This window comes from Salvelinus fontinalis, chromosome 38 (genome assembly GCF_029448725.1).
Source record: "Salvelinus fontinalis isolate EN_2023a chromosome 38, ASM2944872v1, whole genome shotgun sequence".
Taxonomy (NCBI): Eukaryota; Metazoa; Chordata; class Actinopteri; order Salmoniformes; family Salmonidae; genus Salvelinus; species Salvelinus fontinalis.
This window is the reverse complement of record NC_074702.1, coordinates 5696717-5720716: the sequence shown is the minus strand read 5'-3', so window position 1 is coordinate 5720716 and position 24000 is coordinate 5696717. Positions and strand designations below refer to the sequence as shown.

Here is a 24000-nt window from a genome sequence, read left to right as displayed (position 1 = left end):
TCTTAGCCTGGGCCTGGTGTTCATGTTATTAAATCTTAGCCTGGTGTTGGTGTTATTAAATCTTAGCCTGTGCCTAGTGTTGGTGTTATTAAATCTTAGCCTGGGCCTGGTGTTGGTGTTATTAAATCTTAGCCTGGGCCTAGTGTTGGTGTTATTAAGTCTTAGCCTGGGCATGGTGTTGGTGTTATTAAATCTTAGCCTGGTGTTGGTGTTATTAAATCTTAGCCTGGGCCTAGTGTTGGTGTTATTAAATCTTAGCCTGGGCCTGGTGTTGGTGTTATTAAATCTTAGCCTGGTGTTGGTGTTATTAAATCTTAGCCTGTGCCTAGTGTTGGTGTTATTACATCTTAGCCTGGTGTTGGTGTTATTAAATCTTAGCCTGTGCCTAGTGTTGGTGTTATTAAATCTTAGCCTGGGCCTGGTGTTGGTGTTATTAAATCTTATCCTGGGCCTAGTGTTGGTGTTATTAAACCTTAGCCTGGGCCTAGTGTTGGTGTTATTAAATCTTAGCATGGGCCTGGTGTTATTAAATCTTAGCATGGGCCTAGTGTTGGTGTTATTAAATCTTAGCCTGGGCCGGGTGTTGTTGTTATTAAATCTTAGCCTGGGCCTGGTGTTGGTGTTATTAAATCTTAGCCTGTACCTGATGTAGGTGTTATTAAATCTTAGACTGGGCCTGGTGTTATTAAATCTTAGCCTGGGCCTGGTGTTATTAAATCTTAGCCTGGTGTTGGTGTTATTACATCTTAGCCTGGTGTTATTACATCTTAGCCTGGTGTTGGTGTTATTAAATCTTAGCCTGGGCCTAGTGTTGGTGTTATTAAATCTTAGCCTGGTGTTGGTGTTATTAAATCTTAGCCTGGGCCTAGTGTTGGTGTTATTAAATCTTAGCCTGCATCTGATGTTGGTGTTGTTAAATCTTAGCCTGGGCCTGGTGTTGTTGATATTAAATCTTAGCCTGGGCCTTGTGTTGGTGTTATTAAATCTTAGCCTGTACCTGATGTTGGTGTTATTAAATATTAGCCTGGTGTTGTTGATATTAAATCTTAGCCTGGGCCTTGTGTTGGTGTTATTAAATCTTAGCCTGGGCCTAGTGTCGGTGTTATCACATCTTAGCTTGGACCTGGTGTTGGTGTTATTAAATCTTAGCCTGTACCTGATGTTGGTGTTATTAAATCTTAGCCTGGGCCTGGTGTTGGTGTTATTAAATCTTAGCCTAGGCCTAGTGTTGGTGTTATTAAACCTTAGCCTGGGCCTAGTGTTGGTGTTATTAAACCTTAGCATGGGCCTGGTGTTATTAAATCTTAGCCTGTGCCTAGTGTTGGTGTTATTAAATCTTAGCCTGGGCCTGGTGTTGGTGATATTAAATCTTAGCCTGGGCCTAGTGTTGGTGTTATTAAACCTTAGCCTGTACCTGATGTTGGTGTTATTAAATCTTAGCCTGGGCCTGGTGTTCATGTTATTAAATCTTAGCCTGGTGTTGGTGTTATTAAATCTTAGCCTGTGCCTAGTGTTGGTGTTATTAAATCTTAGCCTGGGCCTGGTGTTGGTGTTATTAAATCTTAGCCTGGGCCTAGTGTTGGTGTTATTAAGTCTTAGCCTGGGCATGGTGTTGGTGTTATTAAATCTTAGCCTGGTGTTGGTGTTATTAAATCTTAGCCTGGGCCTAGTGTTGGTGTTATTAAATCTTAGCCTGGGCCTGGTGTTGGTGTTATTAAATCTTAGCCTGGTGTTGGTGTTATTAAATCTTAGCCTGTGCCTAGTGTTGGTGTTATTACATCTTAGCCTGGTGTTGGTGTTATTAAATCTTAGCCTGTGCCTAGTGTTGGTGTTATTAAATCTTAGCCTGGGCCTGGTGTTGGTGTTATTAAATCTTATCCTGGGCCTAGTGTTGGTGTTATTAAACCTTAGCCTGGGCCTAGTGTTGGTGTTATTAAATCTTAGCATGGGCCTGGTGTTATTAAATCTTAGCATGGGCCTAGTGTTGGTGTTATTAAATCTTAGCCTGGGCCGGGTGTTGTTGTTATTAAATCTTAGCCTGGGCCTGGTGTTGGTGTTATTAAATCTTAGCCTGTACCTGATGTAGGTGTTATTAAATCTTAGACTGGGCCTGGTGTTATTAAATCTTAGCCTGGGCCTGGTGTTATTAAATCTTAGCCTGGTGTTGGTGTTATTACATCTTAGCCTGGTGTTATTACATCTTAGCCTGGTGTTGGTGTTATTAAATCTTAGCCTGGGCCTAGTGTTGGTGTTATTAAATCTTAGCCTGGTGTTGGTGTTATTAAATCTTAGCCTGGGCCTAGTGTTGGTGTTATTAAATCTTAGCCTGCATCTGATGTTGGTGTTGTTAAATCTTAGCCTGGGCCTGGTGTTGTTGATATTAAATCTTAGCCTGGGCCTTGTGTTGGTGTTATTAAATCTTAGCCTGTACCTGATGTTGGTGTTATTAAATATTAGCCTGGTGTTGTTGATATTAAATCTTAGCCTGGGCCTTGTGTTGGTGTTATTAAATCTTAGCCTGGGCCTAGTGTCGGTGTTATCACATCTTAGCTTGGACCTGGTGTTGGTGTTATTAAATCTTAGCCTGTACCTGATGTTGGTGTTATTAAATCTTAGCCTGGGCCTGGTGTTGGTGTTATTAAATCTTAGCCTAGGCCTAGTGTTGGTGTTATTAAACCTTAGCCTGGGCCTAGTGTTGGTGTTATTAAACCTTAGCATGGGCCTGGTGTTATTAAATCTTAGCCTGTGCCTAGTGTTGGTGTTATTAAATCTTAGCCTGGGCCTGGTGTTGGTGTTATTAAATCTTAGCCTGGGCCTAGTGTTGGTGTTATTACACCTTAGCCTGGGCCTAGTGTTGGTGTTATTAAATCTTAACCTGGGCCTGGTGTCGGTGTTATTAAATCTTAGCCTGGGCCTGGTGTCGGTGTTATTAAATCTTAGCCTGGGCCTGGTGTTGGTGTTATTAAATCTTAACCTGGGCCTGGTGTCGGTGTTATTAAATCTTAGACTGGGCCTGGTGTTGGTATTATTAAATCTTAGCATGGGCCTGGTGTTGGTGTTATTAAATCTTAGCCTGGGCCTGGTGTTGGTGTTATTAAACCTTAGCCTGTACCTGATGTAGGTGTTATTAAATCTTAGCCTGGGCCTGGTGTTGGTGTTATTAAATCTTAGCCTGGTGTTGGTGTTATTACATCTTAGCCTGGGGCTAGTGTTGGTGTTATTAAATCTTAGCCTGGTGTTGGTGTTATTACATCTTAGCCTGGGGCTAGTGTTGGTGTTATTAAATCTTAGCCTGGGCCTGGTGTTGGTGTTATTAAATCTTAGCCTGGGCCTGGTGTTATTAAATCTTAGCCTGGACCTGGTGTTGGTGTTATTATATCTTAGCCTGGGCCTGGTGTTGGTGTTATTAAATCTTAGCCTGGGCCTGGTGTTGGTGTTTTTAAATCTTAGCCTGGGCCTGGTGTTGGTGTTATTAAATCTTAGCCTGGGCCTGATGTTGGTGTTATTACATATTAGCCTGGGCCTGATGTTGGTGTTATTAAATCTTAGCCTGGGCCTGGTGTTGGTGTTATTAAATCTTAGCCTGGGCCTGGTGTTGGTGTTATTAAATCTTAGCCTGATGTTGGTGTTATTAAGCCTGGCTATCTTAGCAGGCTCAGCCCAAGCCTCAGTCTAGCTGTGTTTAACCAAGGATAATGCTATCATCACATGCCCTGTCTTCATGCTGATGTATATAAACTACAGGACAACATAACCCTGTCATCATGGTGATCTATATAAACTACAGGACAACATAACCCTGTCTTCATGGTGATCTATATAAACTACAGGACAACATAATCCTGTCTTCATGGTGATCTATATAATCTTCATGGTGATCTATATAAACTACAGGACAACATAACCCTGTCTTCATGGTGATCTATATAAACTACAGGACAACATAATCCTGTCTTCATGGTGATCTATATAAACTACAGGACAACATAACCCTGTCTTCATGGTGATCTATATAAACTACAGGACAACATAATCCTGTCTTCATGGTGATCTATATAAACTACAGGACAACATAACCCTGTCTTCATGGTGATCTATATAAACTACAGGACAACATAACCCTGTCTTCATGGTGATCTATATAAACTACAGGACAACATAACCCTGTCTTCATGGTGATCTATATAAACTACAGGACAACATAATCCTGTCTTCATGGTGATCTATATAATCTTCATGGTGATCTATATAAACTACAGGACAACATAATCCTGTCTTCATGGTGATCTATATAAACTACAGGACAACATAACCCTTTCTTCATGGTGATCTATATAAACTACAGGACAACATAACCCTGTCTTCATGGTGATCTATATAAACTACAGGACAACATAACCCTGTCTTCATGGTGATCTATATAAACTACAGGACAACATAACCCTGTCTTCATGGTGATCTACAGTCGTATGAAAAAGTTTGGGCACCACTCTGAGGCTGCATAATAATTTACTCTGTCATCACAGAAAATGATCACAGTGGCATGCCATTCATTTTCTAATAAAAGCTGAGTACTGGGGTATTGTCCAGACAAAGATTTTTAGTGTAGCAATATGAAGTTGTATGAAATTAAATCAGATGTGAAAAATAGGCTATGCAAAAATGTGGGCACCCTTGTCATTCTGTTGATTTGAATACCTGTAACTACTTAGCACTGATTAATTGGAACACACAATTGGTTTGGTGAGCTCATTAAGCCTTGAACTTCATAGACAAGTGCATCCAATCATGAGAAAAGGTATTTAAGGTGGCCAATTGCAAGTTGTTGTTCACTTTGACTCTCCTCTGAAGTGGCAACATGGGGGCCTCAAAACAACTCTCAAATGACCTGTAAACAAAGATTGTTCAACATTATGGTTTAGAGGAAGGCTACAAAAAGCTATCAGTGTCCACTGTGAGGAACATAGTGAGGAAATGGAAGACCACAGGCACAGTTCTTGTTAAGGCCAGAAGTGGCAGGCCAAGTAAAATATCGGCGAAGCAAAGGCGAAGGATGGTGAGAACGGTCAAAAACAGCTCACAGACCACCTCCAAAGACCTACAACATCATCTTGCTGCAGATGGTGTCACTGTGCATCGTTCAACAATTCAGCGCACTTTGCACATGGAGAAGCTGTATAGGAGAGTGATGCGGAAGAAGCCTTTTCTGCACACACGTTACAAACAGAGTCACTTGAGGTATGCAAACGCACATTTGGACAAGCCAGCTTCATTTTGGAATAAGGTGCTGTGGACTGATGAAACAAAGATTGAGTTATTTGGTCATAACAAGGGACGTTATGCATGGCGGCAAAAGAACACAGCGTTCCAAGAAAAACACTTGCTACCCACAGTCAAATTTGGTGGGGGTTCCATCATGCTGTGGGGCTGTGTGGCCAGTGCCGGTACTGGGAATCTTGTTAAAAATGAGGGTCGCATGGATTCCACTCAATATCAGCAGATTCTTGGGAATAATGTTGAAGAATCAGTCACAAAGTTGAAGTTACGCCGGCGCTGGATATTTCAACAAGACAACGACCCAAAACACTGCTCAAAATCTACCCGGGCATTTATGCAGAGGAACAAGTACAATGTTCTGGAATGGCCATCCCAGTCCCCAGACCTGAATATCATTGAGAATCTGTGGGATGATTTGAAGCAGGCTGTCCATGCTCGGCAACCATCAAACCTAACTGAACTGGAGATGTTTTGTAAGGAGGAATGGTCCAAAATACCTTCATCCAGAATCCAGACACTCATTAGAGGCTATGGGAAGCATCTAGAGGCTGTTATTTTAGCAAAAGGAGGCTCTACTAAATAATTATGTGATTTTTCTATTGGGGTGCCCAAATTTATGCACCCGTCTAATTTTGTTTTGATGCATATTGCACATTTTCTGTTAATCCAATAAACCTAATTTCACTACTGAAATATTACTGTGTCCATCAGTTATTTGATAGATCAAAATGAAATTGCTGACCCAAACACCCAATTATTTATAAATGGAAATCATGGAAATTGTCAGGGGTGCCCAAAGTTTTTCATACGACTGTATATAAACTACAGGACAACATAACCCTGTCTTCATGGTGATCTATATAAACTACAGGACAACATAACCCTGTCTTCATGGTGATCTATATAAACTACAGGACAACATAATCCTGTCTTCATGGTGATCTATATAAACTACAGGACAACATAATCCTGTCTTCATGGTGATGTATATAAACTACAGGACAACATAACCCTGTCTTCATGGTGATCTATATAAACTACAGGACAACATAGCCCAGGGCCATTGACATCTATATGTAACACAGGAGCAGAGAGATATATCTTCTGATTTAATCAACAAAAGTGTGTGTGTGTTTATTTGTGTGTGTGGGTGGGTGTGTGTGCATGTGTGTATAAGTGTGTGTGTTTATGTGTGTGCATGTGTGTATAAGTGTGTGTGTTTATGTGTGTATAAGTGTGTGTGTTTATGTGTGTTTATGTGTGTATAAGTGTGTGTGTTTATGTGTGTTTATGTGTGTTTATGTGTGTTTATGTGTGTTTATGTGTGTGTGTGTGTGTGTGTGTGTGTTTATGTGTGTGTGTGTGTGGGCAATGTGCGTGTGTAAAAGTGTGTCCTACTCACATATAGAGTCAGTTGTGTGGTGGTGGGTCCTGGAGCTGTAAGGGTCTCTCCTCTGTCCTCCTGCCCATCAGAGAGAGCCCTGGGGCGGGTGTAGGTGAAGGTAGTCCCCCCTGCCTCGTAGTCTCCTGGAGGATCCACCGCCCAGCGCCCATTCACTACTGACACACCTGTACCACTACGTAGGGCTGGGAGGAGGAGGGGGGAGGGAGGGGAGAGATGGAGGAGGGGGGAGGGGATGAATAGAGAGAAAGGAGGAATGGTTGAGAGAAGGGGGAGGAAAGGGGAGGACGAAGGGAGGGTTTGGGTTTGGTTTTCTTTTAAAGTCATGTTCAGTCTGCAAACCAGTCAATTCCTCTAAAAAGACACACATACAAACATAGACTCAGACACACTAACCGCACACACACACAGACAGACACACACACACACACAGAGTTTAGTCTCATTAACAGACAGCAGACAGTAGGCAGACAGACACACGGTGTCTCTGCTCTAGGCCTCTAAGGACTGTGACAATAGCAGCTTTATCTGAGGTTAGTCTGCCAGGCCAAAGAATTCACACCAGACTCCCAGGCCAACATAACAATGCCAGTCCAACACACACACATTCACTGGCCAAATGACATTCTCAAATCTACATCTCTTCTCAGGCTCCAATGACTGGACTGACATTGTTATGTTGGCCTGGGAGTTTGGTGTGAATTCTAGACCACACTAGTAGTGGTCTTCAGCTTGGTTTACTATCTCTAGCCTGGCATGTGTGTGTGTTACCCAGGTAGTTGGAGCTGGCGTGTCTCTCTGTGATGTTAATGGCAGTAGCTCCTGGGGGGATGTCCAGGATTCTGTGGTAACCAAGGGGAACACTGGTGTTCTGGAAGCTCCCGCTCAGCTTCTGACAGGACAGGTCCCGCCCCCCACACTGACCACACCTGTCAATCACCAAGCCAGACCCCAACACCCCATCACAGCCCTCAGTCTGGGGGAGAGAGAGGGAGACAAGGGGGACAATGAGAAACAGGAGAGGAGAAAGGGGGGGGGGGACAGGGAAAGATAGAGAGATGGGAAATTGAGAGGAGGGTAGGGGGTAGGGTAGAGGGAGGTAGAATGGAGGGAGAGAGCAGAAGAGAGAAAGAGACACAGAGAGACACACAAAGGGAAAGGGAGGAGATGGGAGACAGGGAGAGAGAGAATGGTCCTTTTACTGTTTCTGCTGTTGACATTTCACATCCTCTGTTTATTTCATTGTTTGTGTAACAATGCTTTGGTAATAACTGTTCCAGACCTTATCATGTCAAAAGGAGAGAACGAGGGGGATAGAGAGAGGGGGGGGGAGAGAGAGGGAGAAAGAGCGTGAGAGGGAGAGAGATAGGGAGAGAGAGAGAGGGAGAGAGAGAGAGAGAGAGAGAGAGAGAGAGAGAGAGAGAGGGAGAGAGAGAGAGAGAGAGAGACAGAGGGGGAGAGAGAGAGACAGAGGGAGAGAGATAGGGAGAGAGATAGGGAGAGAGAGAGAGAGAGAGAGAGAGAGAGAGAGAGAGAGAGAGAGAGAAAAAGAGAGAGAGAGAGAAACAGAGGGGGAGAGAAAGAGACAGAGGGAGAGAGAGAGAGAGAGAAAGAGAGAGAGGGAGAGAGAGAGAGACAGAGGGGGAGAGAGAGAGACAGAGGGAGAGAGAGGGGGAGAGAGAGAGAGAGCGAGAGAGAGAGAGAGACAGAGGGGGAGAGAGAGAGACAGAGGGAGAGAGATAGGGACGGGGGTTAAAAGAAGGCCCAGAGCCCAGAGTGAAGTGAGAGAGTCCAAACCAGCTAGGACAATCAACAAAAACCACTAGGTTGGGCTTTCATATGTTATGTGTACTGTAGAACAGTGTTTTCCAACTCCTCTAGTCCCCCCAACAGCACACATTGTTGAGGTACTGTTGGGAGTACTGTTGGGAGTACTGTTGGGGGTACCGTTGAGGGTACCGTTGGGAGTACTGTTGGGGGTACTGTTGGGAGTACTGTTGGGAGTACTGTTGGGAGTACTGTTGAAAGTACTGTTGGGAGTACTGTTGGGGGTACTGTTGGGAGTACTGTTGGGGGTACTGTTGGGAGTACTGTTGGGAGTACTGTTGGGAGTACTGTTGGGAGTACTGTTGGTAGTACTGTTGAGGGTACTGTTGAGGGTACTGTTGTGGGTACTGTTGGGAGTACTGTTGGGGGTACTGTTGTGGGTACTGTTGGGGGTACTGTTGGGGGTACTGTTGAGAGTACTGTTGAGGGTACTGTTGGGAGTACTGTTGGGAGTACTGTTGAGGGTACTGTTGAGGGTACTGTTTGGGGTACTGTCGGGAGTACTGTTGGGAGTACTGTTGGGGGTACTGTTGGGGGTACTGTTGGGGGTACTGTTGGGGGTACAGTTGAGAGTACTGTTGAGGGTACTGTTGGGAGTACTGTTGGGAGTACTGTTGAGGGTACTGTTGAGGGTACAGTTGGGGGTGCAGTTGGGGGTACTGTTGAGGGTACTGTTGGGGGTACTGTTGGGAGTACTGTTGGGGGTACTGTTGGGGGTACTGTTGGGAGTACTGTTGGGGGTACTGTTGGGAGTACTGTTGAGGGTACTGTTGGGGGTACTGCTGGGGGTACTGTTGGGGGTACTGTTGGGGGTACTGTTGGGGGTACTGTTGGGAGTACTGTTGAGGGTACTGTTGGGGGTACTGATGGGAGTACTGTTGGGAGTACTGTTGAAAGTACTGTCGGGGGTACTGCCGGGAGTACTGTTGGGAGTACTGTTGGGGGTACTGTTGGGCGTACTGTTGAGGGTACTGTTGGGGGTGCTGTTGGGAGTACTATTGAGGGTACTGTTGAGGGTACTGTTGGGGGTACTGTTGGGGGTACTGTTGGGGGTGCTGTTGGGAGTACTGTTGGGAGTACTGTTGGGGGTACTGTTTGGAGTACTGTTGGGGGTACTGTTGGGAGTACTGTTGAGAGTACTGTTGGGAGTACTGTTGGGAGTACTGTTGGGGGTACTGTTGGGGGTACTGTTGAGGGTATTGTTGAGGGTACTGTTGGGAGTACTGTTGGGAGTACTGTTGGGAGTACTGTTGAGAGTACTGTTGGGGGTACTGTTGGGAGTACTGTTGGGAGTACTGTTGGGAGTACTGTTGGGGGTACTGTTGGGAGTACTGTTGGGGGTACTGTTGGGGGTACTGTTGGGAGTACTGTTGGGAGTACTGTTGGGGGTACTGTTACAGGTTACAACCACTTACAGGTTGACCCCCTATCTACACACTTACAAGTTGACCCCCTACCTACACACTTACAGGTTGACCCCCTATCTACACACTTACAGGTTGACCCCCTACCTACACACTTACAGGTTGACCCCCTACCTACACACTTACAGGTTGACCCCCTACCTACACACTTACAGGTTGACCCCATACCTATACACTTACAGGTTGACCCCATACCTACACACTTACAGGTTGACCCCCTACCTACACACTTACAGGTTGACCCCCTACCTACACACTTACAGGTTGACCCCCTACCTACACACTTACAGGTTGACCCCCTACCTTCGCACTTACAGGTTGACCCCCTACCTACACACTTACAGGTTGACCCCCTACCTACGCACTTACAGGTTGACCCCCTACCTACACACTTACAGGTTGACCCCCTACCTACGCACTTACAGGTTGACCCCCTACCTACACACTTACAGGTTGACCCCCTACCTACGCACTTACAGGTTGACCCCCTACCTACACACTTACAGGTTGACCCCCTACCTACACACTTACAGGTTGACCCCCTACCTACACACTTACAAGTTGACCCCCTACCTACACACTTACAGGTTGACCCCCGACATACACACTTACAGGTTGACCCCCGACCTACACACTTACAGGTTGACCCCCGACCTACACACTTACAGGTTGACCCCCTACCTACGCACTTACAGGTTGACCCCCTACCTACACACTTACAGGTTGACCCCCGACATACACACTTACAGGTTGACCCCCGACCTACACACTTACAGGTTGACCCCCGACCTACACACTTACAGGTTGACCCCCTACCTACGCACTTACAGGTTGACCCCCTACCTACACACTTACAGGTTGACCCCCTACCTACACACTTACAGGTTGACCCCCTACCTACACACTTACAGGTTGACCCCCTATCTACACACTTACAGGTTGACCCCCTACCTACACACTTACAGGTTGACCCCCTACCTACACACTTACAGGTTGACCCCCTACCTACACACTTACAGGTTGACCCCCTACCTACACACTTACAGGTTGACCCCCTATCTACACACTTACAGGTTGACCCCCTACCTACACACTTACAGGTTGACCCCCTACCTACACACTTACAGGTTGACCCCCTACCTACACACTTACAGGTTGACCCCCTACCTACACACTTACAGGTTGACCCCCTACCTACACACTTACAAGTTGACCCCCTACCTACACACTTACAGGTTGACCCCCGACATACACACTTACAGGTTGACCCCCGACCTACACACTTACAGGTTGACCCCCGACCTACACACTTACAGGTTGACCCCCTACCTACGCACTTACAGGTTGACCCCCTATCTACACACTTACAGGTTGACCCCCTACCTACACACTTACAGGTTGACCCCCTACCTACACACTTACAAGTTGACCCCCTACCTACACACTTACAGGTTGACCCCCGACATACACACTTACAGGTTGACCCCCGACCTACACACTTACAGGTTGACCCCCGACCTACACACTTACAGGTTGACCCCCTACCTACGCACTTACAGGTTGACCCCCTACCTACACACTTACAGGTTGACCCCCTACCTACACACTTACAGGTTGACCCCCTACCTACACACTTACAGGTTGACCCCCTATCTACACACTTACAGGTTGACCCCCTACCTACACACTTACAGGTTGACCCCCTACCTATACACTTACAGGTTGACCCCCTACCTACACACTTACAGGTTGACCCCCTACCTACACACTTACAGGTTGACCCCCTACCTACACACTTACAGGTTGACCCCCGACCTACACACTTACAGGTTGACCCCCTACCTACACACTTACAGGTTGACCCCCTACCTATACACTTACAGGTTGACCCCCTACCTATACACTTACAGGTTGACCCCCTACCTACGCACTAACAGGTTGACCCCCTACCTACACACTTACAGGTTGACCCCCTACCTACACACTTACAGGTTGACCCCCTACCTACACACTTAAAGGTTGACCCCCTACCTACACACTTACAGGTTGACCCCCTACCTACACACTTACAGGTTGACCCCCTACCTACACACTTACAGGTTGACCCCCTACCTACACACTTACAGGTTGACCCCCTACCTACACACTTACAGGTTGACCCCCTACCTACGCACTTACAGGTTGACCTCCTACCTACACACTTACAGGTTGACCCCCTACCTACACACTTACAGGTTGACCCCCTACCTACACACTTACAGGTTGACCCCCTACCTACACACTTACAGGTTGACCCCCTATCTGAAGCATACGATTGTTTTTCAAAACCATTTTAATAGTTATTTAGTTAATCCTGTTGAATTTGCAGACGTGTCTGCTGTGCGTTTTGTTGCTGTGCGTTTTGCTGCCAACTTTACTTTGCTAGCTGCCAACTTTACGTTTTGTTTTTGTATTTGTTTTTAATTACCGTTTATATTTTTAGTTTTTCCATCGCAACTTTTTTTTCCCTCATTCAACCTTTCACTCCGGACGCTTTATCTGGACATGGTTCGTCAGCACCTTCAACAGCCGAAGCTAAGTAGTAACATTAACATGATGTCTACTAATTGCAGTCGCTGTACTCATAATATACAGGAGAACGATCGCCTTACGGCGAGGATAGCTGTGCTGCAAGCCCAGCTTCAGACGCAATCGTTAGGCAAGGGTAATTTCAGTGTAGGAAAGGAAGAAACAGCGTCTGTGCCACCAGTAAGTACAGATAGTAACGTTAGTATAAACCCCCCCGCACAGTCCCCGCAGCCGGACAACTTTCTCATGGCTTCTGGAGGGAAATGCTGTAGGAATGCTCAACTGGTGTCGCTCATTCAGCAGACAGAAACTTTCAACCGGTTTTCCCCATTATGTAGCGAGTCGGAGTCTGAGGCTGAGTCTTCTCTTGTCTCTACTCCTCCCGTTACGGGGTCTGAGACGCCGAAGGCTCCAAACATTAGCTCTGACAAATTGAAAACCCTAGTCATTGGCGACTCCATTACCCGCAGTATTAGACTTAAAACGAATCACCCAGCGATCATACACTGTTTACCAGGGGGCAGGGCTACCGACGTTAAGGCTAATCTGAAGATGGTGCTGGCTAAAGCTAAATCTGGCGAGTGTAGAGAGTATAGAGATATTGTTATCCACGTCGGCACCAACGATGTTAGGATGAAACAGTCAGAGGTCACCAAGCGCAACATAGCTTCAGCGTGTAAATCAGCTAGAAAGATGTGTCGGCATCGAGTAATTGTCTCTGGCCCTCTCCCAGTTAGGGGGAGTGATGAGCTCTACAGCAGAGTCTCAGCACTCAATCGCTAGTTGAAAACTGTTTTCTGCCCCTCCCAAAAGATAGAATTTGTAGATAATTGTCCCTCTTTCTGGGACTCACCCACAAACAGGACCAAGCCTGACCTGCTGAGGAGTGACGGACTCCATCCTAGCTGGAGGGGTGCTCTCATCTTATCTACCAACATAGATAGGGCTCTAACTCCTTTAGCCCCACAATGAAATAGGGTGCAGGCCAGGCAGCAGGCTGTTAGCCAACCTGCCAGCTTAGTGGAGTCTGCCAATAGCACAGTCAGTGTAGTCAGCTCAGCCATACCCATACCCATTGAGACTGTGTCTGTGCCTCGACCTAGATTGGGCAAAACTAAACATGGCGGTGTTCGCCTTAGCAATCTTATTAGGATAAAGACCTCCTCCATTCCTGCCATTATTGAAAGAGATCATGATACCTCACATCTCAAAATAGGGTTACTTAATGTTAGATCCCTCACTTCAAAGGCAGTCATAGTCAATGAACTAATCACTGATCATAATCTTGATGTGATTGGCCTGACTGAAACATGGCTTAAGCCTGATGAATTTATGTGTTAAATGAGGCCTCACCTCCTGGTTAACCTTTTGCCAATAGGTGGCGCAATTAGCATTTTTTATTTCTGAGTGTCACCAAATTAAACTGCCTCGTGCTCAATTCTTGATCGTACAATTTGCATATTATTAATTCCATTGGATAGAAAACACTTTCTAGTTTCTATAGACGTTGGAATTTTGTCTGTGGGTGACCCAGAACTCTTTCTACAGCGAAATCCATGACAGGTACTGCGATGGTCTGAGAGCGAAGCTCTGATTTCAGATCAGTTTTGAAAGTCTCTGTATATCCTATGGAACGACATGAACTGCACCCGCCTTCCCCTGGATGTCAGTAACCAATGAGAAGTGGAATGGGCTTGCTGCGTGGCTCTCAGAGGTTATAAAAGGCCAAGGAGCGAGAGGAGCCTTCCTTTCCACGCTGAGCATTGCGCAGAGAGGGACCTCAGGATGCCATTTTCAAACGCTCAATTTTAAACGTTAGATGTATCCATCTGTAATTTAATTAGACATAGGTGTTAGAAGCATCATAACGAAGCTATTTTAAACCGAGTTATATCAGATTATGCGAGTATATTGCTATTTTTCGGAATTTCCTCAGTATTGCGCCTTGAGGATTTGGACACGTTATGGCAAAATAGCTATGGCTAGCTAGTGTTAGCTGCTGTATCAGAAGTTGAATGCAACGTTTTACAACCAAGCAACGATTATTTTGGACAAAGAACCACCATGGCAAGATTCTGATGGAAGCTCGTCGAAAAGTAAGAGCTATTTATGATGTTATTCCGTTTTTATGTGGAAAAATGTAAACTCAATAATGGGGATTAGTGACGCCGTTATTGCGTCACTAGTCTGGCTGTAACGCACACTGTATGTCTAGTAACGTTAATTTTAAAAATCTAACTCTGCGGTTGCATTAATAACTAATACATCTTTCATTTCATGTCCAACCTGTATTTTTTTAGTCAAGTTTATGAATAGTTTTTGATAAAAATATTTGTATTTTCAAAATGGCGCCGGCCAGATTGCTTGAGTAGTTGAACACTATTTCCATTGTGTAAGCACGATTTGTGCCGCTAAATATGCACATTTTCGATCAAACTCTATATGGATTGTGTAATATGATGTTACAGGAGTGTCATCTGAAGAATTCTGAGAAGGTTAGTGAAAAAATTTATATATTTTGGCGATGTTGAGTTATCGCTCTCTTTGGCTAGAATCAATGCTCTGGTAACGTTTGCATATGTGGTATGCTAATATAACGATTCATTGTGTTTTCGCCGTAAAACACTTAGAAAATCTGAAATGTTGTCTGAATTCACAAGATCTGTGTCTTTCCATTGCTATGTGCTGTGTATTTTTAAGAAATGTTTTATGATGAGTAAATTGGTAATACACGTTGCTGTCTGTAGTAATTCTAGGAGCTTTGGTGAGATTTGTGATGCTGGCTGCAATGGCAAACTATGATTTATACCTGAAATATGCACATTTTTCTAACAAAACCTATCCTATACCATAAATATGTTATCAGACTGTCATCTGATGAGCTTTTTTCTTGGTTAGTGGCTATCAATATCTTAGTTTAGCCGAATTGGTGATAGCTACTGGTGTTGAGAAAAAATGGTGGACAAAGAAAAAGGGTGTCTTTTGCTAACATGGTTAGCTAATAGATTTACATATTTTGTCTTCCCTGTAAAACATTTTAAAAATATGAAATGGTGACTTGATTCACAAGATCTGTATCTTTCATTAGGTGTCTTGGACTTGTGATTTAATGATATTTAGATGCTACTATTTAAATGTGACGCTATGCTAGCGATGCTAATCAGTGTGGGGGGGGTGGGGGGGGATCCCGGATCCGGGTTTCAGAGGCAGTAAAAGTTAAACTAGTGACCATATCCCCCGTGCATCCCGCAAAGGCGGAGGTGTTGCTAACATTTATGATAGCAAATTTCAATTTGCAAAAAAAAAAAATGACGTTTTCGTCTTTTGAGCTTCTAGTCATGAAATCTATGCAACCTACTCAATCACTTTTTATAGCTACTGTTTACAGGCCTCCTGGGCCATATACAGCGTTCCTCTCTGAGTTCCCTGAATTCCTATCAGACCTTGTAGTCATAGCAGATCATATTCTAATTTTTGGTGATTTTAATATTCATATGGAGAAGTCCACAGACCCACTCCAAAAGTCTTTCGGAGCCATCATCGACTCAGTGGGTTTTGTCCAACATGTCTCTGGACCTACTCACTGCCACAGTCATACTCTGGACCTAGTTTTGTCCCATGGAATAAATGTTGTAGATCTTAATGTTTTCCCACATAATCCTGGACTATCGGACCACCATTTTATTACGTTTGCAATCGCAACAAATAATCTGCTCAGACCCCAACCAAGGAGCATCAAAAGTCGTGCTATAAATTCTCAGACAACACAAAAATTCCTTGATGCCCTTCCAGACTCCTTCTGCCTACCCAAGGACGTCGGAGGACAAAAATCAGTTAACCACTTAACTGAGGAACTCAATTTAACCTTGCGCAATACCCTAGATGCAGTTGCACCCCTAAAAACGAAAAACATTTGTCATAAGAAACTAGCTCCCTGGTATACAGAAAATACCCGAGCTTTGAAGCAAGCTTCCAGGAAATTGGAACGGAAATGGCGCCACACCAAACTGGAAGTCTTCCGACTAGCTTGGAAAGACAGTACCGTGCAGTACCGAAGAGCCCTCACTGCTGCTCGATCATCCTACTTTTCCAACTTAATCGAGGAAAATAAGAACAATACAAAATTTATTTTTGATACTGTTGCAAAGCTAACTAAAAAGCAGCATTCCCCAAGAGAGGATGGCTTTCACTTCACCAGTAATAAATTCATGAACTTCTTTGAGGAAATGATCATGACCATTAGAAAGCAAATTAAGGACTCCTCTTTGAATCTGCGTATTCCTCCAGGGCTTAGCTGTCCTGGATCTGCACAGCTCTGCCAAGGCCTGGGATCGGGAGAGACACTTAAGTGTTTTAGTACTATATCTCTTGACACAATGATGAAAATAATCATGGCCTCTAAACCTTCAAGCTGCATACTGGATCCTATTCCTACTAAACTGCTGAAAGAGCTGCTTCCTGTGCTTGGCCCTCCTATGTTGAACATAATAAACAGCCCTCTATCCACCGGATGTGTACCAAACTCACTAAAAGTGGCAGTGATAAAGCCTCTCTTGAAAAAGCCAAACCTTGACCCGGAAAATATAAAAAACTATCGGCCTATATCGAATCTTCCATTCCTCTCAAAAATTTTAGAAAAAGCTGTTGCGCAGCAACTCACTGCCTTTCTGAAGACAAACAATGTATACAAAATGCTTCAGTCTGGTTTTAGACCCCATCATAGCACTGAGACTGCACTTGTGAAGGTGGTAAATTACCTTTTAATGGCGTCAGACCGAGGCTCTGCATCTGTCCTCGTGCTACTAGACCTTAGTGCTGCCTTTGACACCATCGATCACCACATTCTTTTGGAGAGACTGGAAACCCAAATTGGTCTACACGGACCAGTTATGGCCTGGTTTAGATCTTACCTGTCGGAAAGATATCAGTTTGTCTCTGTGAATGGTTTGTCCTCTGACAAATCCACTGTGCATTTCGGTGTTCCTCAAGGTTCCGTTTTAGGACCATTATTGTTTTCACTATACATTTTACCTCTTGGGGATGTTATTCGAAAACATAATGTTAACTTTCACTGCTATGCGGATGACACACAGCTGTACATTTCAATGAAACATGGTGAAGCCCCAAAATTGCCCTCGCTAGAAGCCTGTGTTTCAGACATAAGGAAGTGGATGGCTGAAAACTTTCGACTTTTAAACTCGGACAAAACAGAGATGCTTGTTCTAGGTCCCAAGAAACAAAGAGATCTTCTGTTAAATCTGACAATTCGTCTTGATGGTTGTAAAGTCGTCTCAAATAAAACTGTGAAGGACCTCGGCGTTACTCTTGACCCTGATCTCTCTTTTGACGAACATATCAAGACTGTTTCAAGGATAGCTTTTTTCCATCTACGTAACATTGCAAAAATCAGAAATTTTCTGTCCAAAAATGATGCAGAAAAATTAATCCATGCATTTGTTACTTCTAGGTTAGACTACTGTAATGCTCTATTTTCCGGCTACCCGGATAAAGCACTAAATAAACTTCAGTTAGTGCTAAATACGGCTGCTAGAATCCTGACTAGAACCAAGAAATTTGATCATATTACTCCAGTGCTAGCTTCCCTACACTGGCTTCCTGTTAAGGCAAGGGCTGATTTCAAGGTTTTACTGTTAACCTATAAAGCGTTACATGGGCTTGCTCCTACCTATCTTTCCGAGTTGGTCCTGCCGTACATACCAATACGTACGCTACGGTCACAAGACGCAGGCCTCCTAATTGTCCCTAGAATTTCTAAGCAAACAGCGGGAGGCAGGGCTTTCTCCTATAGATCTCCATTTTTATGGAACAGTCTGCCTACCCATGTGAGAGACGCAGACTCGGTCTCAACCTTTAAGTCTTTACTGAAGACTTATCTCTTCAGTAGGTCATATGATTGAGTGTAGTCTGGCCCAGGAGTGTGAAGGTGAACGGAAAGGCTCTGGAGCAACGAACCGCCCTTGCTGTCTCTGCCTGGCCGGTTCCCCTCTCTCCACTGGGATTCTCTGCCTCTAACCCTGTTACAGGGGCTGAGTCACTGGCTTACTGGTGCTCTTTCATGCCGTCCCTGGGAGGGGTGCGTCACTTGAGTGGGTTGAGTTACTGACGTGATCTTCCTGTCTGGGTTGGCGCCCCCCTTGGTTTGTGCTGTGGTGGAGATCTTTGTTGGCTATACTCGGCCTTGTCTCAGGATTGTAAGTTGGTGGTTGAAGATATCCCTCTAGTGGTGTGGGGGCTGTGCTTTGGCAAAGTGGGTGGGGTTATATCCTTCCTATTTGGCCCTGTCCGGGGGTATCTTCGGATGGGGTCACAGTGTCTCCTGACCGCTCCTGTCTCAGCCTCCAGTATTTATGCTGCAGTAGTTTGTGTCGGGGGGCTAGGGTCAGTTGGTTATACCTGGAGTACTTCTCCTGTCTTATCCAGTGTCCTGTGTGAATTTAAGTATGCTTTCTCTAATTCTCTCGTTCTCTCTTTCTTTCTCTCTCTGAGAACCTGAGCCCTAGGACCATACGTCAGGACTACCGGGCATGACGACTCCCTGCTGCCCCCAGTCCGCCTGGCCTTGCTGCTATTCCAGTTTCAACGGTTCTGCCTGCGATTACGGAACCCCTACCTGTCCCAGACCTGCTGTTTTCAACTCTTAATGATCGGCTATGAAAAGCCAACATATTTATTCCTGATTATTATTTGACCATGCTTGTCATTTATGAACATTTTGAAAATCTTGGCTCTCTCTAATTTTCTCCTTCTCTCTTTCTTTCTCTCGGAGGACCTGAGCCCTGGGACCATACGTCGGGACTGCCGGGCGTGGTGGCTCCTTGCTGTCCCCAGTCCGCCTGGCCTTGCTGCTGTTCTGCCTGCGGTTATGGAACCGCCACCTGTCCCAGACCTGTTGTTTTTCGACTCTTAATGATCGGCTATGAAAAGACAACTAAATATTATTCATGATTATTATTTGACCATGCTTGTCACTTATGAACATTTTTGAACATCTTGGCATAGTTCTGTTATAATCTCCACCCGGCACAGCCAGAAGAGGACTGGCCACCCCTCATAGCCTGGTTCCTCTCTAGGTTTCTTCCTAGGTTTTGGCCTTTCTAGGGAGTTTTTCCTAGCCACCGTGCTTCTACACCTGCATTCTAGCTGTTTGGGGTTTTAGGCTGGGTCTCTGTACAGCACTTCGAGATATTAGCTGATGTACGAAGGGCTATATAAAATAAACTTGATTGATTGATTGATCTACACACTTAAAGGTTGACCCCCTACCTACGCACTTACAGGTTGACCCCCGACCTACACACTTACAGGTTGACCCCCGACCTACACACTTACAGGTTGACCCCCGACCTACACACTTACAGGTTGACCCCCTACCTACACACTTACAGGTTGACCCCCTACCTACACACTTACAGGTTGACCCCCTACCTACACACTTACAGGTTGACCCCCTACCTACGCACTTACAGGTTGACCCCCTACCTACACACTTACAGGTTGACCCCCTACCTACACACTTACAGGTTGACCCCCTACCTACACACTTACAGGTTGACCCCCTACCTACACACTTACAGGTTGACCCCCTACCTACGCACTTACAGTTTGACCCCTACCTACACACTTACAGGTTGACCCCCTACCTACACACTTACAGGTTGATCCCATACCTATACACTTACAGGTTGACCCCCTACCTACACACTTACAGGTTGACCCCCTACCTACACACTTACAGGTTGACCCCATACCTACACACTTACAGGTTGACCCCCTACCTACACACTTACAGGTTGATCCCATACCTACACACTTACAGGTTGACCCCCTACCTACACACTTACAGGTTGACCCCCGACCTACACACTTACAGGTTGACCCCCTACCTACACACTTACAGGTTGACCCCCCCACACACTTACCAGGCAGCGCCCGGCCACACACACGTCATTGGTGCTGGTGTTAACGCAGGGTGTTCCATCTCTCACTCTGTCTGCCTGACTCACGTAGAAACGATATCCAACCGGCCTACACGTCAGCTCACATTGCTTATCCACCCCAACTGGAACACACACACACACAGAGGTGTTACACACATTCCATGTCGATGGAATGATTCCATGTCGATAGAATGATTCCATATTCCATACTGTGTGTGTGTGTGTGTGTGTGTGTGTGTGTGTGTGTGTGTGTGTGTGTGTGTGTGTGTGTGTGTGTGTGTGTGTGTGTGTGTGTGTGTGTGTGTGTGTGTGTGTGTGTGTGTGTGTGTGGGTGTGTGTGTGTGGGTGTGTGTGTGTGGGTGTGTGTGTGTGCGTACTGTACTGCCTTCAGAAAATACTTTTTCCACATGTGGTGTTACAAAGTGGAGTTAAAATGGACTTCATTGTCATTTTCTATCAATGATCTACACAAAATACTCTGTAATGTCACTGCAAAAAATAAATGATAATAATTGCATATATGGAAAATAAAACACTAATATGTCTTGGCTTGGAGAAGATACAGCTGAGCGCTGAGCTCCTCTCCATGTGTTCAGGAAACTCCAGCCAGACCACATAACCCCACTATCAACCTGAATACTGAGAGAGAGAGAGAGAGAGAGAGAGAGAGAGAGAGAGAGAGAGAGGGAGAAAGAGAGAGGAAGAGAGGGAGAGAGCAAGAGGAAGAGAGGGAGAGAGAGAGAGGAAGAGAGGGAGAGAGCAAGAGGAAGAGAGGGAGAGAGAGAGAGATAGAGCGAAAGAAAGAGAGAGAGAGAGAGAGAGACAGAGAGAGAAAGAGAGAAAGAAAGAAAGAAAGAGAAAGAGAGAGAGGGAGGGAGGGAGGGAGATATAGGGGGAGAGAGAGAGAGAGGGGCGGACAGGTAGAAAGGGAAAGACAAAGTGGGGGGACAGAGGAGGGGTGTGACTGAGAAAGATGAGAAATGGGGACAAAGAGAGATAGAAAAAGAGGTAGATAAAAAGAGAGGAAATGAGAGAATTCCGAAGATGGACAGAAGAAAACAGAGAATTCAGAGAATCTGAAAGAAAAACAGGATGGAGGGACAGAGGAGGGGAGTGAACGAGTGTAATAGAGACAGAGATGGAAAGATGGATGGAGTGATAGAGAGGAAGAGAGGGAGAGGACTGAGTGTAATAGAGACAGACAGATGGAAAGATGGATGGAGTGATAGAGAGATAGAGAGGAACAAAGGGAGAGAGAGAGGGGGGAGAGGAAGAGAGGGAGAGAGAGAGGGAGAGAGGGAGAGATAAAGAGGGAGAGGACTGAGTGTAATAGAGACAGACAGGTGGAAAGATGGATGGAGATATAGAGCGGACGAGAGGGAGAGAGGGAGAGAGATAGAGAGGGAGAGAGAGATAGACAGGAAGAGAGGGAGAGATAGAGAGGAAGAGAGGGAGAGATAGAGGGAGAGGGAGAGAGATCAAGAGGAAGAGAGGGAGAGAGAGAGGGGGAAGAGGGAGAAATGAAAGGAGGGAGAGAGAGAGATAGAGAGGTTTAGAGGGGGAAAGGAAGAGAGGGAGAGAGAGAGATAGAGAGAGGTAGAGAAGAAGAGAGGAGAGAGCGAGATAGAGAGGAAGAGAGAGATAGAGAGGAAGAGAGGGAGAGAGAGATAGAGAGGAAGAGAGAGATAGAGAGGAAGAGAGAGATAGAGAGGAAGAGAGGGAGAGATAGGAAGAGAGGGAGAGAGAGTTAGAGAGTTAGAGAGGAAGAGAGGGAGAGAGAAAGAGAGGGAGAGAGAGAGAGAGGAAGAGAGCGAGAGGAAGAGAGAGATAGAGAGGAAGCGAGGGAGAGATAGGAAGAGAGGGAGAGAGAGGAAGAGAGGGAGAGAGAGAGGAAGATAGAGAGGAAGATAGAGATAGAGAGGAAGAGAGGGACAGACAGAGAGAGGAAGAGGGGAGAGAGCGAGAGGAAGAGAGGGAGAGAGAGATAGGGCTGCAGGGTAGCCTAGTGGTTAGAGCGTTGGACTAGTAACCGGAAGGTTGCAAGTTCAAATCCCCGAGCTGACAAGGTACAAATCTGTCGTTCTGCCCCTGAACAGGCAGTTAACCCACTGTTCCTAGGCCGTCATTGAAAATAAGAATTTGTTCTTAACTGACTTGCCTAGTTAAATAAAGGTAAAAAAAAATAGAGAGAGAGAGAGAGAGAGAGAGAGAGAGAGAGAGAGAGGAGAGAGAGAGAGAGAGAGCGAGGAGAGAGAGAGAGAGAGAGAGAGAGAGAGAGAGAGAGAGAGAGAGAGAAAGAGAGAGAAAGAGAAAGAGAGAGAAAGAGAAAGAGAGAGAAAGAGAAAGAGAGAGAAAGAGAAAGAGAGAGAAAGAGAAAGAGAGAGAGAGAGAGAGAGAAAGAGAGAAAGAGAGAGAGAGAGAGAGAGACAGAGAGAGATAGAGCGAAAGAAAGAGAGAGAGAGATAGATAGATAGATAGAGGGGGAGAGAGAGAGATAGAGGGGGAGAGAGAGAGAGAGGGGCGGACAGGTAGAAAGGGAAAGACAAAGTGGGGGGACAGAGGAGGGGTGTGACTGAGAAAGATGTGAAATGGGGACAAAGAGAGATAGAAAAAGAGGTAGATAAAAAGAGAGGAAATTAGATAAATCCGAAGATGGACAGAAAACGAATATAGAAATCAGAGAATCTGAAAGAAGAACAGGATGGAGGGACAGAGGAGGGGAGTGAACGAGTGTAATAGAGACAGACAGATGGAAAGATGGAGGGAGAGATAGAGAGGAAGAGAGGGAGAGGAATGAGTGTAATAGAGACAGATGGAAAGATGGATGGAGTGATAGAGAGGAACAGAGAGAGAGGACTGAGTGTAATAGAGACAGACAGGTGGAAAGGTGGAGGGAGAGAGAGAGAGAGACAAAGATAGAGAGGGAGAGGACTGAGTGTAATAGAGACAGACAGGTGGAAAGATGGATGGAGATATAGAGCGGACGAGAGGGAGAGAGGGAGAGAGATAGAGAGGGAGAGAGAGATAGACAGGAAGAGAGGGAGAGATAGAGAGGAAGAGAGGGAGAGATAGAGGGAGAGGGAGAGAGATCAAGAGGAAGAGAGGGAGAGAGAGAGGGGGAAGAGGGAGAAATGAAAGGAGGGAGAGAGAGAGATAGAGAGGTTTAGAGGGGGAAAGGAAGAGAGGGAGAGAGAGAGATAGAGAGAGGTAGAGAAGAAGAGAGGAGAGAGCGAGATAGAGAGGAAGAGAGAGATAGAGAGGAGAGGAGGGAGAGAGAGATAGAGAGGAAGAGAGAGATAGAGAGGAAGAGAGAGATAGAGAGGAAGAGAGGGAGAGATAGGAAGAGAGGGAGAGAGAGTTAGAGAGTTAGAGAGGAAGAGAGGGAGAGAGAAAGAGAGGGAGAGAGAGAGAGAGGAAGAGAGCGAGAGGAAGAGAGAGATAGAGAGGAAGCGAGGGAGAGATAGGAAGAGAGGGGAGAGAGAGGAAGAGAGGGAGAGAGAGAGGAAGAGAGAGGGAGGAAGATAGAGATAGAGAGGAAGAGAGG

The 24000-nt window shown here is 45.5% G+C and overlaps 1 protein-coding gene across 1 annotated transcript in view; it reads right to left on the bottom strand.

The window, feature by feature from the left end:
• Window positions 1–24000, bottom strand: part of adamtsl4 (ADAMTS-like 4) — a 47624-nt gene that overhangs the window by 15858 nt on the left and 7766 nt on the right. The window contains exons 2-4 of the mRNA XM_055903014.1: window positions 20439–20578; window positions 7451–7655; window positions 6680–6864 (exon numbers count right to left, since the gene is read on the bottom strand). Coding sequence (XP_055758989.1) covers window positions 6680–6864; window positions 7451–7655; window positions 20439–20578 — 530 coding nt within the window. The remainder of the gene's footprint in view (window positions 1–6679; window positions 6865–7450; window positions 7656–20438; window positions 20579–24000) is intronic.